This window comes from Micromesistius poutassou (genome assembly GCF_964030765.1).
Source record: "Micromesistius poutassou genome assembly, chromosome: 22".
NCBI classification, from domain to species: domain Eukaryota; kingdom Metazoa; phylum Chordata; class Actinopteri; order Gadiformes; family Gadidae; genus Micromesistius; species Micromesistius poutassou.
The window spans coordinates 1,912,802-1,927,373 of NC_140292.1; the positions used below are offsets into that span (position 1 = coordinate 1,912,802).

General features: G+C 46.0%; 4 protein-coding genes across 4 annotated transcripts in view; 2 read left to right on the plus strand and 2 right to left on the minus strand.

Moving 5' to 3' along the window:
* Positions 1-1,184, plus strand: part of stab2 (stabilin 2) — a gene marked incomplete at both ends in the record, with an annotated part of 34,325 nt that extends 33,141 nt beyond the window's left edge. The window contains 3 exons of the mRNA XM_084486334.1: positions 165-296; positions 576-686; positions 1,128-1,184. Coding sequence (XP_084342460.1) covers positions 165-296; positions 576-686; positions 1,128-1,184 — 300 coding nt within the window. The remainder of the gene's footprint in view (positions 1-164; positions 297-575; positions 687-1,127) is intronic.
* Positions 1,185-1,551: 367 nt separating this feature from the next.
* Positions 1,552-6,024, minus strand: tmbim4 (transmembrane BAX inhibitor motif containing 4). The gene is made up of 7 exons (XM_084486849.1): positions 5,842-6,024; positions 5,636-5,744; positions 4,840-4,945; positions 3,741-3,774; positions 3,525-3,642; positions 2,639-2,684; positions 1,552-2,479 (listed from the first exon to the last, which is right to left on the minus strand). The coding sequence occupies exons 1-7, from the start codon at positions 5,930-5,932 to the stop codon at positions 2,273-2,275; spliced, it is 711 nt and encodes a 236-aa protein (XP_084342975.1). The 5' UTR covers positions 5,933-6,024; the 3' UTR covers positions 1,552-2,272.
* A 553-nt stretch (positions 6,025-6,577) lies between these two features.
* On the plus strand, positions 6,578-8,775 carry LOC311367979 (beta-2-microglobulin-like). Its single transcript, XM_084486850.1, has 4 exons — positions 6,578-6,725; positions 7,550-7,822; positions 7,933-7,960; positions 8,093-8,775. Exons 1-3 carry the CDS (start codon positions 6,668-6,670, stop codon positions 7,944-7,946), a joined length of 345 nt encoding a protein of 114 aa, XP_084342976.1. The 5' UTR covers positions 6,578-6,667; the 3' UTR covers positions 7,947-7,960; positions 8,093-8,775.
* Positions 8,776-8,878: 103 nt separating this feature from the next.
* Positions 8,879-13,697, minus strand: LOC311367977 (angiopoietin-4-like). The gene is made up of 7 exons (XM_084486848.1): positions 13,259-13,697; positions 12,912-12,975; positions 12,553-12,577; positions 12,300-12,391; positions 11,998-12,115; positions 11,292-11,477; positions 8,879-10,912 (listed from the first exon to the last, which is right to left on the minus strand). Exons 2-7 carry the CDS (start codon positions 12,966-12,968, stop codon positions 10,602-10,604), a joined length of 789 nt encoding a protein of 262 aa, XP_084342974.1. The 5' UTR covers positions 12,969-12,975; positions 13,259-13,697; the 3' UTR covers positions 8,879-10,601.
* Between the last annotated feature and the right edge of the window lie 875 nt (positions 13,698-14,572).

A 14,572-nucleotide genomic window follows, 5' to 3' on the forward strand; every position in this document is an offset into this window, starting at 1 on the left:
ACCACTCGGCTGAGAATCATCAGAACAATTAAAGAGACTTTAGAGCAGCTCCAAAGAAATGGATAGTTCTGCAACATTTAGAAGACCTCCCTGGAGGTTAAACGCTCACGGTATCACACACCAAACGGTTTGTGGTGGAGTCTCATTCCCTGTGTGCTCCTCAGCTCCATGTGGGACACAAGGCCGGGATGGGGGTGGGACTCGTGCTGCTGCTGGCGCTGGTGGCAGTGGTGCTCGTGGTGGGATACCGCTTCCACACGCATAGAGCCGCGCCCTTCAAGTTCAGCTACTTCAAGGTCGGGCCCCGCCTTCCTCCTTTCATAACTTGTGATCCATACATGCACCTAGAAACCCACCTTCTTAAGACTGCTTTCAACAAATAAACTCCTTCTCTTTTCTCCCCTTACTCCTTGATATACATGTTCTTATTAAATTATTTAATGTTGTGTTCACTCTGTAAAGCGTCTCTGTAAAGAGTATTTAGAAAAGCGTTATATAAGTCTAATGTATTATTATTATTAAGTGTGTGTTTTACTGGCAGTGATGGTTTGAATGAAGCCTTCTCCATGTGACAGGACGAAGATGAGAGGGAGGAAGACTCCGCCCCTCCGCCCCCCCACCGCAACATCATCAACCCCCTCTTCGACACGTCGCCCCCCACGGAGCCGTCGCCTCCCAGTGCCGCCGTACGTCTGGAACTCCCTCAAGGGGTTTTAAAGCTGCACTGTTTCAGTTTTCCTGCTAGCGGCCTCTAGTGGCCTGAGTCATAGCCACTGTTACAGCTGTATCATTTTCAGGCTGAGATTTTCCCACGTTGCAAAAGAGGACCAGAATATAACATATAATTCTTGAGAAACTACCTAGTTCAGTCAATGGAGTAAATAGCTGCAGTACAGAAGTGCGATAGTGCAGCTTTAAGTGTACGTTTGATTACTGTTGATTGAGCTGTCGAGCGCTGATTGGTTCTTGTATTGCAACAAGTGTCCTATAGTGCCGTCCGTCATGTGGTCTGACGTCCTCCTGTCCATCCCAGAATGTGATGAGCTTCAGATGTAAACCTTTCATACTGATCAGCGGTTCAGAGGAATGTTCCCCCTGGTGGACTGACCACAGATCTTCTGTTCTAGGAGGAGGACTCGCAGCAGGAGGTGAGCAACGTTTGCTATGATATCATACAGGCCTGATGTCCTCCACACACCCCCTCTAGAGACCCAGGACCTCCAGACCTCTAGAGACCCCGGACCTCCTCCAGACCCCATCTAGAGACCCTGGTCCTCCTCCAGACCCCATCTAGAGACCCTGGACCTCTTCCAGACCCCATCTAGAGACCCTGGACCTCCAGACCTCTAGAGACCCTGGACCTCCTCCAGACCCCATCTAGAGACCCTGGACCTCCTCCAGACCCCCCCTAGAGACCCTGGACCTCCTCCAGACTCCCTGGACCTCCTCAGACCCCCTCCAGGGATCCTGGACCGATGATGTTAAGTGTTACTAAGAGCACCAGTAGCTCTTCCCCAGAACATTACTAGTAATCAGCCCAGTATCCTGAAGTCATTTCAAATCATTTATTATAATTCTGTTGCCAGCGTTCATTTAATCTGACAGATTTCACATAAATTATTTTTCCGAACTATACTCTATAGTATACAATTGCACATAACGTTAATATATCTGATATTCAACGACATATTAGAAATCATTGAAAGGCAAAACATGTTTTCATAATGCTGATAACCGTTTGGTGGTTTGTTAATAAGTATATTTTACACTCAGGAATGGAATCAAAACATTTACATTTACATCGTCTGTTAACAAGTTGTTGTACCTGGGGAATTACAGCTTGTTATATAATCATACAAAGGTCAAAGTAATTCAATGTGTGCTGTAAGATATATAAATAAATGACTCCTAACATAAAACCAGTTTAACCTTCATAATCTGCTCACCATGCAGCAACTTCCCTTAATGACCAAAAACACACCAAAGAAATACCAGTTACAACACAATACCAGTCCACACAGAACCATGACAGCAGGTAACCAGTTAGTGTTGAACATTCACCAGCGGTGACCTGCCTTATGGTACTGGTAGGTTAGGGTGAGGGTTAGCGAACCCTGAGGTTCCAAGCAGCCATCTTGGTACTTTTGGGCCCAAAAATGTACGAATATTTATAATAAAGATGCCCAATCAACAAAGCAACAGTGAGTTCTGATTCTAGAATTGACCAATGGGAGGGCACTCCAGTACCAAGATGGCGGCCGGGCGACGCCCCTCAGTTCTTCTTCATGGAGTCCAGGATGCGCAGCAGGTGGATGAAGAGGTTGATGATGTCCAGATACAGGTTGATGGAGGCCAGGATGTGCTCCTCAGGGGACAGCTGGTGCATCAGAAGGTGCGTGTCATAGATGATGAACCCGCAGAAGACCAGTGCTCCGGCGCAGGCAAAGAGCAGCTCTGTCGTCTCGTTATTGAAGAACATCTGTTGGAGAGAACCCATAATCCTGTTCTCAGTGACTTTGTAGCATCAAACACGAGGCTTTAAATATTAAGATATGTCTTAAATGCTGGAATATTAGGTATCTTCAGATGTCTAGCTCTAATCCAAAGGACTGAGGGGGCAAAAGACCCTGTCACTCACCCGCATAAACCCGCCCACGATCAGAATCAGCAGCGCAGCAAACAGCCTGCAGGGGGCAGCGATGGACAGCATTGTTCACTCATTCACTCAGACAGAGATACATAATGAAGGACAGAGATACATGGTGATATACCGGGAGGTAAAAAGGATTAACTAAGGGTTAGTTTAGAGAATGAACTAATTGAAATACAACTATTTGTAAGTATCATTTTTTTTCCTTTCTCTGCTGATCTAATTACAACTAACATGGTACGTACAAACATTGTAGTTCAGTACATGTGGTACAGTAGTATCTTACAGTAGTAGTAGTAGGTCATGTACTGCAGTAGAAAAGTTCCTGGTGTTCCCTCAGACAGTAGGTCATGTACTACAGTAGGTCATGTACTACAGTAGTACGGTTCAGGTTGTTCCCTCAGACAGTAGGTCATGTACTACAGTAGGTCATGTACTACAGTAGTACGGTTCAGGTTGTTCCCTCAGACAGTAGGTCACGTACTACAGTAGGTCACGTACTACAGTAGTACGGTTCAGGTTGTTCCCTCAGACAGTAGGTCATGTACTACAGTAGGTCACGTACTACAGTAGTACGGTTCAGGTTGTTCCCTCAGACAGTAGGTCGTGTACTACAGTAGGTCATGTACTACAGTAGTACGGTTCAGGTTGTTCCCTCAGACAGTAGGTCATGTACTACAGTAGGTCACGTACTACAGTAGTACGGTTCAGGTTGTTCCCTCAGACAGTAGGTCACGTACTACAGTAGGTCACGTACTACAGTAGTACGGTTCAGGTTGTTCCCTCAGACAGTAGGTCACGTACTACAGTAGGTCACGTACTACAGTAGTACGGTTCAGGTTGTTCCCTCAGACAGTAGGTCAGAGCCACTCACCCGGCCCCCAGCTTGCTGAAGTCCCTCTTGGACTGGAAGGTGTAGGCCGTGAGACAGGTGAACACGGCGCAGGTGAGGAAGAACGCCTGCAGCACGATCCTATACTCATAGAAGCTCACTGCAGGGGGTCAGAAACAGGATTCAGTAGGCATCCACCGTTCAGTTAGAGGGGCTACACGCACTAGACGGGGACTTTATTCAGATGAGGACACGTACCAGCTGTTGCCACGGAGACCGCCTCCAGCAGAGTCTGCAAGACATGAAAACAACAGAGTTCACGAGCGGCTTTAAAAAACAGTTCACGTTGACAAAATAGGAATCCACCTGTCCAACAGACCCTCACCAGCCACAGTGGTGCCCTCTAGGTTTTTAAGACGTTTAAGATTATTGCATTTTAAGGTCACTGCTGGGGACTTTAGTGGATTTTGTTTCATCATTGACCAGCATCTCTTCCCTCAAATCTTAAAGGTGCCATGACATGCCACCAGGTGTGGTGTGATTAGCCGTTACAAGCCGTTTTGGAAATCTGCCCCTTATGACATCATAAGGGGCAGAAAGTGGGCGTGTCCACCTAGATGTGTACTGGATAGAGCAGTCTATCAGCCTACCCAGTGGACTGTAGCAAACGTTGCTCATCTATCCGTCACACATCTAGGTGGACACGCCCACCTGTGATGTCTCAAGGGGCAGATTTCCAAAACGGCGTGTAACGGCTAATCACACCACACCTGGTGGCATGTCATGGGACCTTTAAGTAATTTTAGAATCACTTTAGAATAAGAGTTACTTTAGAATCATGTCCTTGTCCTGCAGATCAGTTCCAACGTATTGCTCAGTGCGATAAGACAGTTGGACTTTGACCTTACTGGACTTTAATTTCCCTTCCTTGTGTTAATAGCCCGTGTCAGGCTCTTCGGTAAAGATCAGAATGTTCCTATGCAGTTATCGGAAAAGATACAGACAGCTGGCCCAATCAACCACCAAACAGTACGCACACACTGTACACTAATGTACACTGTAGTAGTACACTGCACAGTGTTATATTTGTTATACCTACAGGTATGCATATTAGAAAGAATCATGAGTTAGATGTGAGTCAATGAATGTAACACTACAGTGTGCACGAGTGTACACTGTTAAGTGTCACATTTGTTGACACTACACTATACAGTGTACACTAGTGTACTGTGTTACATTTCTTGATTTTTTCTAATACGCATACCCATGTGAACAGATACAACTTAGTTCAAACCTCCAGCGCCTGTTTAGTGAGGGGCGTGGAGCGACATGGAGGGAAGGCCAGAGGGACACTTACGAAGGCCAGCAGCAGGTAGAGGTTGAGGGGATGCTTGTGTCTGTACACCGCCAGCGCAACCAGCAGCACCAGCGAGCCCAGCGCTGACACCAGCACCACCGCAGGACTGGGAGGCCAGAGAAACCAGTTAGACAGGAACAACAGTTGCTAATCAGTGGCGGCCAAACATTCCAATGCCTTGACAATGTTATCTCACACATACCTATTGTATAAGTCTTTACTCTGCTGTTTTCTGGTCATTTCATAGTAGCTATATTTCAGCCATATTAAAAGTTATTTAATGTTTTTTATCATTTGGTCATAAAACGACTTGTCCTTGGTTAACAATGTTTGCTTGATGTGTATGAAGCATCCTGAAAAACAGAACGGCATCCTACTATTTCTATCTGTTTAAGAATGTCTATATAACCCCCACGTGACCAAACACTAATGATAATTGACGGCGTCACTTCCGGGTTCGAAACCCGGAAAGGGCGATCTACGTCCATTGCATTCTGCCCGCACTGGTTTCCCTGGGATCGCATAGAACAGAGTTCATAACACACGCTGGTTCAGAAAGGTACACCTACTCCCAGGTCTGGGTGTACAAACAGGACCAACATGATCTCCTAGGAGGAGCAGAGGATCTCCTAGGAGGACCAGAACATCTCCTAGGAGGACCAGACCATCTCCTAGGAGGAGCAGAGGATCTCCTAGGAGGACCAGAGAATCTCCTAGGAGGACCAGATAATCTCCTAGGAGGACCAGACCATCTCCTAGGAGCCCCAAATGATCTCCTCTGACCCCCGGGGCTGACCTCGAGTGGACGAACTGCTTGATGGGCTCGCAGAACATGAAGAGCGCGGCGGTGGCCGTGGTCAGGATGATCTGGAGGGAGAGGATGCTGTACACCTTCCGGAGGAAGTCTGGAGGAGGAGGGGAACGAAGGTTGGAAGTGGTTAGATGAGTAGCATCCCTCATCGTCATCACTGACGTTACTGTGATCGGCGTCGTGTTTCTCACCCATCCGGATCTGGACGCTGGCCGTGGCCACGTTGGTGCCGTAGTTGAAGTCATCCTCGATGGAGGACCGCGGGTATTTCTCGGTGCTCATCTCTGCGGTTTAGAACCAAATCCACGGCAGCGCTCTGTTTGTTTTCGTCTGTAGAGGAAGCGGTGACGACTGAGGAATACGTCGGAGCGGCTCTTCTTCTGGACCCGGCTGCTCGGTGCAGCAGCACCCCCGGCTGGCCTGGAGGTGGGGTTCACCAGACGGCCATGGGAAGGGAAATACAGATCATAAGCTTAAGAAGTATAATAATCATAATAATAATGACAAAAAAATAGTAATTCATTATATATATATATATAATGAATTATATGAATGAATATATATATATATGGCAGGAATGCTGTCCGTTCACCTGACATGGTATCATGTTTATCATGTTTATTAACATAACTGCTGATGAACTGTATGGTTTTAATGTCCATACAGTATAATCACTGATCTAAACGGTGTAATATTTAAGGTAGGCCTTCTCTTTGTTGTCGCCAAAGTGAATGTAATGTTCTAAAGAACAAGTTAAAGATTAAAATAACCCTCACTTTATAGATCGAGTCGCGACCAACTCTTCCCCGCGACGCTTCGTCTCGAGTTCTCATTGGCTGAAGGAAAAGGTACTCTGATGTCAGAGGCGTGGCCTGAGGAAGAGCTTTCGGTTTCACGATAGCTGCGTAGGTTAGTCTCGAGCGGTCAACAAACACACACACACACACACACACACACACACACTTACACTGTTTCCGTGTTTGAAAGTTTGTCAAGCTGGGGGATTTGGGGGTCAAGATGAACGCTTTGCGGTTCTCGGTCCTCTACGGACTCGTTTGGATGTCGATGGCGAATAGTAAGTAAAGAATAACGTGGTAATAAGTGGATTTCGCCGATTGTTTTTTTTTATGTGTACGGCCTGTGATATCGATATGAGGACTTAAGGGATGGGTTAAAAATGTAAAACAGTCAAAAGAAGACAGCATAATGATGTAAATTATTTTAGTCTATGCTTCATTTTGATTTGACATTTTGATTTCTTCTCCACATAGTGGACAACACCTTATGAGGTTTTATGAGTTTGTAGATAAGTTAGAATACGCAATAGTAATTAAAACCTGTAGGCGTGGCTTATTTACCTTTCCACCCACTTCAAATATAAACTGGATTCTTGTGTTCGAGATGCTTCCTGAACCACCGCCAGAACGCAAGCTCGTTGACCTTGTGTCTCTGAATAAACCGTGTGTTGAACATTTACCACTCTCATCATCAGAGTCATACCTTGCGAAACGACAATACCACCAAGGATCAAATTGTTTCTTCATCAATAACAATTCAGAAAGTGAACTAGATAGATGTATGCTTTATTGATCCCCAGGGGATATTCAAGGTAACAGTAGCTTGAACACGTCACACACAGCATACACATACAACATAAACAAGACAAGACAATAAAATAAAATAGCCTCATAGATAATATAGCCGATAAAAGATATGCTAAGGTGATCTTGGAGAATGTGCGTCATGATGGTATTGCAAATAAGTATGTACAGCAGTGCAAGGATAATATCTAGAAGCCAGCATTAAATATGGACAATAAAAAGGAATTATGTAAGCATATTAATCATTTTAAAAGTATAGCATTGCAAGGATAAACTCTAACTAAAGTCTTCCTTCCAGCTGCGCCCACGGTCCAGGTGTACAGTCGGCAGCCCGCAGAGATCGGGAAGGCCAACAACCTGATCTGCTACCTGAACAAGTTCCAGCCGCCGGAAGTGAATGTAGAGCTTCTGAAGGACGGGGTTGTGATCCCTGGGGGGGTGCAGAGCGACCTGATGTTTGAGCAGAAGTGGCAGTACCACCTGACCAAGACGGTGTCCTTCACACCCCAGGAGGATGCCCGGTACGCCTGCCAGGTCACCCATTTGGGGAAGACCACAATCCACGCCTGGGGTGAGTTCAGTTTCTGCTCTTCTGTCGTTATAATCTCATCAACTTTCATCAATCTTTTTGAATTCACTTTCACATTAAGATACTTTAATGCTTTTTGGTTTTCTTTCCAGATATCAATGAATAAAGTCAGGCACTAGGGTGAGTAATATAAATAGAGTCATTCAATATTTGAATCAAAATGTGTGAAATCTCGTTTCACATTTATCGTCATTTACATTTCACATTTATCGTCAGGGTATTAATTATCATATAATTTGATCCTTTTAATAGCTGACTACACGCCCTGCCTGGTAGTTCTGCATCCCAAGAAAGGAAGTCGACCAAGGCACACTTAATAATCCTGATGTTGTTCACTGATTAACTGATTGAACTTTAACTACTTTTTAAGCTGCTGTAAAAATTAAGAATTGAGAGTTGTAATGAGAGAGAGCAAAATAGAGCAAGATTTAAAAGATAATTGAATTGAATGAAGTAAATAGATAAAAAACATCCCTCCCCTTCTCCACCAATGAGAAGCGTTCACACACCTGTGATTAACAGGTCATTTGGATTCCCCGAACCAATCAGGGAAGGCGGAACTATGCACTCAAGTTATGCCTCTCAAATCTCTCCCCTACAGCATATTTAATAACTGCTTCAGCAATCAATGTTTCATTCATTAGCTTTTGCTTAAATATTATGTGTCTCTGTTTGTCGGTTGGTTGATTTTAGAATCTAAAGGGTTTTTCAGCTATATTTATGTGACATCTGAAAAATGGGCTGTTGTAATCAGGTTTTTTATATAAACATGTCAAACATGTTGTTTTTTAGTAAAATATTTTCTAAAAACAGGCTTGATTGGAAACCATATTGAAAAAATGGATTTAACATCTCAATATCATTATGATGGTGAAGGAATGAGGAATATATAAATGCAATGTGTGCGTCTGATGAAGAATAAAACGATTGGTGAAGCAGAGTGTTTTATTGACTGTAGCGATCATGGAGATAGCGAGTCCCAGTGCAATGCAGGAACTAAACAGGTCCTACAGGAACTGCTAATGGCTTATTTCTCCCCCCAAAAGAAGCCATTATAACATATTCCTCCTGAAACTAACGACATTTTGGTGTTTCTGGATGTGCTTTCATTTTCATGGATTCTCCGTTATCCTTGTTTGCCGATTAACATTTCAACGACTTGTTCATTTTCTATATTTCTATCATCTAGCTTTGAAGAATCAGAATTGAAGCTTGCTCTGGATGAAAAAAAAAATGAGTCAGCTTTTTAATTTAATTTAAATAAAAAGTCATCAGTACTTAGAGTACCCCCACTTGAGAACCGCGCCTCTACAGGGACCCAGCACCGGCGCTCCGCACACGCAGAACACGCACTGCGCGTAGGGCACCAAGTGTCTGGGGGGGCACCAAAAAAATCTGTCTCGTAAAAAATCATCATAATAATAATAATCATAATAACGCGATATATTTAGAATGAACATGTGTAAAACGTGTTAATAGCAATACAAAAGTAACATTTGCTCGAGAAAAAGATGCGTCTCCTGTGCGGCCCTCTCTCTCTCCCCTTGGTGCCCCCCTCCCCCACATCCCAGTGGTATGTTCGATTAGATCAGCCTCAAGTTTGGCAGACACCTGTGTTTGGACATGGCCTCGAAAAGCCATCAAGAGTCGGGGGCGGATAAGAGAAAAAAGAAGAGACAGCGAGATGATGCACGCACGTCGATGGCAGGTAAGACAATGTTTTAAATAAAAATGGCTAATTCTGTAATGTAGTACTTGTATGAATGTCTATGCTCATGCCAGGTAATGTTAACGTTACCGTTAACGTCAACAAACTAACGTTAGCTCCTATATTCTTCTAGCCATCAGAAGTCGTCAGCCAAGTATTAGCCAAGTTTACTTATATAGGTCTACTGCATTTCAGGACGTTTATTTGGCGTTTGTTATGTAGCCTACGTTATGACGTTATGCATGTGTACTGTGAACCAACGAGTATGCAATTGTGTACTGTAGTGGAAAAAGTAATGCTACAAATGATACTTTAAAGTAATGAGCTGATGAATGGAGAATGGCTCCTGGTAACATGAATTCTGAGAAACCTTGCATCTGCAGGGCAACATCTGCAGAAGAAAATAAAGAAATCTTAGTTATGTAGATCCCCTCCCTTCACATTCATATTCTCACGTTCACGTTTTCAAATTATGTAGATTTTTTTTTAATATTGTGAGCCATCAATCATTGTCTTAAAGGTAAAATAGTTTAAAATGTTGTCAAGCATCAGTGATTTACACATTGGCTTACATAAACCTGTAATTAATATGTAATATTGTTTTTGAATCAAGGTGCAAAACTGTATTTTAGTGTACAATCCCTGAGTATTTTTTCTTGTATTTCTGAATGCAGGGTCAATGCTTAGATATGTGCAAGGAGTTCCTCAAGACCAGGAGGAAGATTTAGATGATCAACTATCCACCAGCAGTTCAAGCACACATCATCAACCACCAATCTCTGCAGACTCTGCAACAGCACCCAGCCCTGACCAACAACCATCAACTACTAGTTCAGGACTTATGTTAATGTTTGCTGCTATTGTTAATGCAAAATTAGTGTAGTCTTTTATCAAGATTTTAATTTCTCTTTATTTGCACATTACATTTTGCAAAACTGTTGAGAAGTTATTTTGGAAATAAAGAGAAACGTACTGACAATTACTGAATTGATGTTTGATTGATGATTTTCGGGGGGGCACCACAATGCATTTGTGCTTAGGGCACCCAAATGGCTAGCGCCGGCCCTGCAGGGACCTTATCATCATGCGCGAGGCGCTGGCGGAGTATGGTGCCGGGCCCTTCCAGGTGAGCCAGTGGAGCCCCGAGTGCCAGCCCAGGTGGTCGCCCCTGGGGTGCCACTCCCCGTTGAGGGAGGCGGAGCCACAGCGGCTGAACCACCAGCCCCCCTGCTGTGACCTCGTGCACTGGTTCTCCGCGATGTCCCCGAAGATGCAGGGGTCGCAGCCGTCGTTGTCCCGGTCGATGGTGCTGAACCCAGAACCGTTCTGGTGGATGCCCGCATACTGGCCTTTGATCGCATCCCCTTTGGAAGGCAACAGAGAGGGTTACCAGCAAGACACGGGTATGGGACCAAACCCTACATGGGTTTAGAACCAAACCCCATTCATGGGTATAGAACCCAACCCCTACATGGGTATAGAACCCAACCCTACACAGGTACAGAACCCAACCCTACACAGGTATAGAACCCAACCCAACACGGGTATAGAACCTAACCCAACACGGGTATAGAACCCAACCCTACACGGATATAGAATGGACTGTTAAGAACAGTGTGTGTGGGGGGGGGTGGTAGCAGAATGCCCTGGTGTAACCCTGCCAATAGGATCTCCATTGGTTTCAGCCACCGTGTGTCCGGCTCATCTATTGGTTGGATCGTGTTGATGTGGGCGGAGCCATACCTGCGTTCCCTTGGTAACGTCCGACTGTCAGCTTGTACGCCTGCTCCTGATTGGCCAGCCGGAAGTCACTGTACTGTGCGTAGGCGGTCCCTCCCTCGTGGTCCCAGAGGTCCACCCTCAGCACCCACCTGGTCCCGGGGGTCCTGGTCAGGGAGGAGACCCTCTCCAGGCCCAGCCACTGGTCCTCTGAGCACAGCAACACAGCATGCTAGCACGCCTCCTAGCACCTTGCTTCCTATCACCTGGGCTCCTATCACCTCGGTCCCTATCACCTCGGTCCCTATCACCTCGGCTCCTATCACCTCTGTCCCTATCACCTCGGTCCCTATCACCTCGGCTCCTATCACCTGGGTTCCTAATTCCTATCACCTGGGTTCCTATCTCCTCGGTTCCAATCCCCTTGGCTCCTATCACCTCGTCTCCTAACGCCTCGGCTCCTATCACCTCAGCTCTTATCACCTAGGTTCCTAATTCCTATCACCTGGGTTCCTATCACCTCGACTCCTATCCCCTCAGCTCCTATCCCCTTGGTTCCTCCCAGGAATGTCTAACCCCACAATCACCAACCCTCGTCATGGGTGAGCCGTTACGTGACGTAACACCGTGACTCCCAGATGAACTCAAACTGGAAGCTGCTAGATGTTTGCTCAGAGTCGCTAGGAGCTTCTGAAACCGTTCCCGAAGTGAACAGGCCCCTCCCACTCACTTCCTGCTTGTCCGAAGCCATTCCGGTACGCCGCCCATTTCCTGTTGAAGGACAGAGTGCTGCCGGTTCGTCTCTGGAACACCGTCCAGCCCCCGTCCGCCAACATCTCACAGTACACCTGCACAGGAAGGGGCGGGGTCAGGAGGGGAGGAGACAGCTGACTGGGGGAGGAGTCAGCTGGGGAGGACAGGCGTCCTACTGGGAGCTGATTTGTCAGGACAGGGGCCCTGGTAGCTGATTGGTTAGGACACTTTGCAGCTATCTTTGACCCTTAATGATGACATCATGGGTTCACTTCTCACCTGGAAAGGCTTCTTCACCCCTGGGGGCTGGATCACATACACACCGCTGGCTGCAGCCTGGGACAGACTCCTGATCTGAGAACAGTCTGTCCCTGAGGTCACACATGCACACACGCACATGCACACACACACACACAGACAAACACAAACACACACGCACACACACAGGATATTAGCAACTCTGCATGGGAATGTTGGATAGTGATTATCGATGGTGATGAATGATGTGTGCACGGTAACCAGTAGCCGTCACCTTGTGAGACGAGCGTCCTGCTGGGCTGTAGAAAACAAACCAAAGTTCAAAGTTCACACTAAAGAAAGGCTTTTACAATCTTCCTCTCACACTCGTATCATCCACCTATTAGCTTAATCACACCTTTGATTCAACACTTAAATTACTTTACCAAACTTGAACCATTTAACAACTCATCAATAGTGATTAGTGGTGGACAGGTGTCAATCCAGCCCCACACCCCACACATATGCTATAATAAGTGTCTAGATGTATTCTGAACCCCAACACTTACAATAGAATCAGTGTAGAGATGTATTCTGGACCCCCACACATAGACTATAATGAGTGTCTAGATGTATTCTGAACCTTGTGTTTACCTTCCATTGCTCTGAGATGCCCACGACAGACAGAAGCAGCAGAGCACAGATCTTCATCCTTGACCTGAGGACACAGATTCACAAAGCAGAGGTTCACCTCAACGGACTGCAAGCACTGCCGGATAGTCGGATAGAGGTTAGGGGGTCCCAGCCTGAAGCTTCTGGGTTCACAGCCCCGAACACCGAAGGATAGTCTGGGTTCACAACCCAGAGAGCACGAGCCTGCTAAGTATCAAAGAGATGGACTGCAGGTCCACTCTGATGGAAGCAGCCTGCTAGACCTATAACAAAACTATAACCATAACACACTGAACATAACATAACTATAACCATCTCTCAACGCTTACCAGTGGAGCTTGTAGAAGTTACCAGTGGAGCTGGTTCAGGAGTCAGTGGGTATAAGTTGCCAGCTGGTTCAGGTTCAGTGTGTAGAAGTTACCAGTGATTCAGGAGTGTATGTGTGTGTGTGCAGAAGGAGGCGTTCTTGTAGGCTGTTGTCAGGTTGATCCAGGCTCCGCCTCCTCCATAAACACAGTTTCACTTGATAAGGAGCCGTTGGGCAACACGCCGCTGGAAGCTGTTAGAATGCAGCTACATTCACATGCTGATTCAAATAACTTCCACTTCCTGTGTTGCCAGATTAGATCAGGTAAAAACGGAAGAATTTAAGAATTAAAGTTAAGAGGCCCATGTACCAAACATACATTTTCTGTGGCTGTGAGTGAGTGAGTGAGTGAGTGAGTGAGTGAGTGAGTGAGTGAGTGAGTGAGTGAGTGAGTGAGTGAGTGAGTGTGTGTGTGTGTGTGTGTGTGTGTGTGTGTGTGTGTGTGTGTGTGTGTTTCTTTGAGACAAACCCATTTGACCTCCCAGCCGCAAACCAAACAACCTTCTACCATCCAAACGACCAAACGGCCAGGGCTCTAAAGGCTGACCCCTGATCAGATCAGACTGACTCATCAGTGTTTCTGGAGCCGGTTCCACTCATTCCAGACCACATGATGACTTCACCTGGGTGAATGTGGATTTTCTGTATGAGGTATGCAGCAGCCTAGTAGAATGTAACAATGGTCTGATTCGTTTCATAAAGTGGATGAATCTCGCCAGGGGCGTAGCCAGGACGTCCTTGGGGGGCCAGCTCGGGCCAGTCTTCTATTTGGGGTGGCGGCACGAGATTGTCCAGACCGAGAGTCTGCGAGTGCGAGTGCATAAATCGCGCTTTCAACAAAACATGCAGTGAACTGTCAATCAACTAGGGTGGCACCTAGGGTGGCCAATCAGGTTCCAGGGGCGGCCAGTGCCACCCGGCCCCCCCTCTGGCTCCGCTCCTGACTCGCCTGTTAGTGAAACAGCCTCAATAACATTAGATTCACATGAACATGAAAAAGGCTAGATCCATGCGGTATACTTTGATATGGTATTGAACCAAACTGAGACAAAACGTAGTGATCTAAGTGCATTTAATGTGTACAGTATTACTGGATTGAACATGATTAAACACCCGATATAGTCTGATATAGCCTCCACATAGTGTAGAGAAGTGAAAGTGAATGTTTACTACCACACACGCACGCACGCACGCACGCACGCACGCACGCACGCACGCACGCACACACACACACACACACACACACACACACACACACACACACACACACACACAC

What these genes read in the sequence shown, in the direction of transcription:
- LOC311367979 (XM_084486850.1), top strand. Translation starts at nt 6,668, where the DNA reads ATGAACGCTTTGCGGTTCTCGGTCCTCTACGGACTCGTTTGGATGTCG. An exon ending in TTGGATGTCGATGGCGAATA is followed by an intron (nt 6,726 to 7,549) that starts GTAAGTAAAGAA and finishes TCTTCCTTCCAG; the next exon opens with CTGCGCCCACGGTCCAGGTG.
- tmbim4 (XM_084486849.1), bottom strand. Translation starts at nt 5,932, where the DNA reads ATGAGCACCGAGAAATACCCGCGGTCCTCCATCGAGGATGACTTCAAC. An exon ending in CAGCGTCCAGATCCGGATGG is followed by an intron (nt 5,745 to 5,841) that starts GTGAGAAACACG and finishes CTCCTCCTCCAG; the next exon opens with ACTTCCTCCGGAAGGTGTAC. An exon ending in AAGCAGTTCGTCCACTCGAG is followed by an intron (nt 4,946 to 5,635) that starts GTCAGCCCCGGG and finishes CTGGCCTCCCAG; the next exon opens with TCCTGCGGTGGTGCTGGTGT.
- LOC311367977 (XM_084486848.1), bottom strand. Translation starts at nt 12,968, where the DNA reads ATGAAGATCTGTGCTCTGCTGCTTCTGTCTGTCGTGGGCATCTCAGAG. An exon ending in GCATCTCAGAGCAATGGAAG is followed by an intron (nt 12,578 to 12,911) that starts GTAAACACAAGG and finishes TGTTTTCTACAG; the next exon opens with CCCAGCAGGACGCTCGTCTC. An exon ending in CAGGACGCTCGTCTCACAAG is followed by an intron (nt 12,392 to 12,552) that starts GTGACGGCTACT and finishes GTGTGACCTCAG; the next exon opens with GGACAGACTGTTCTCAGATC.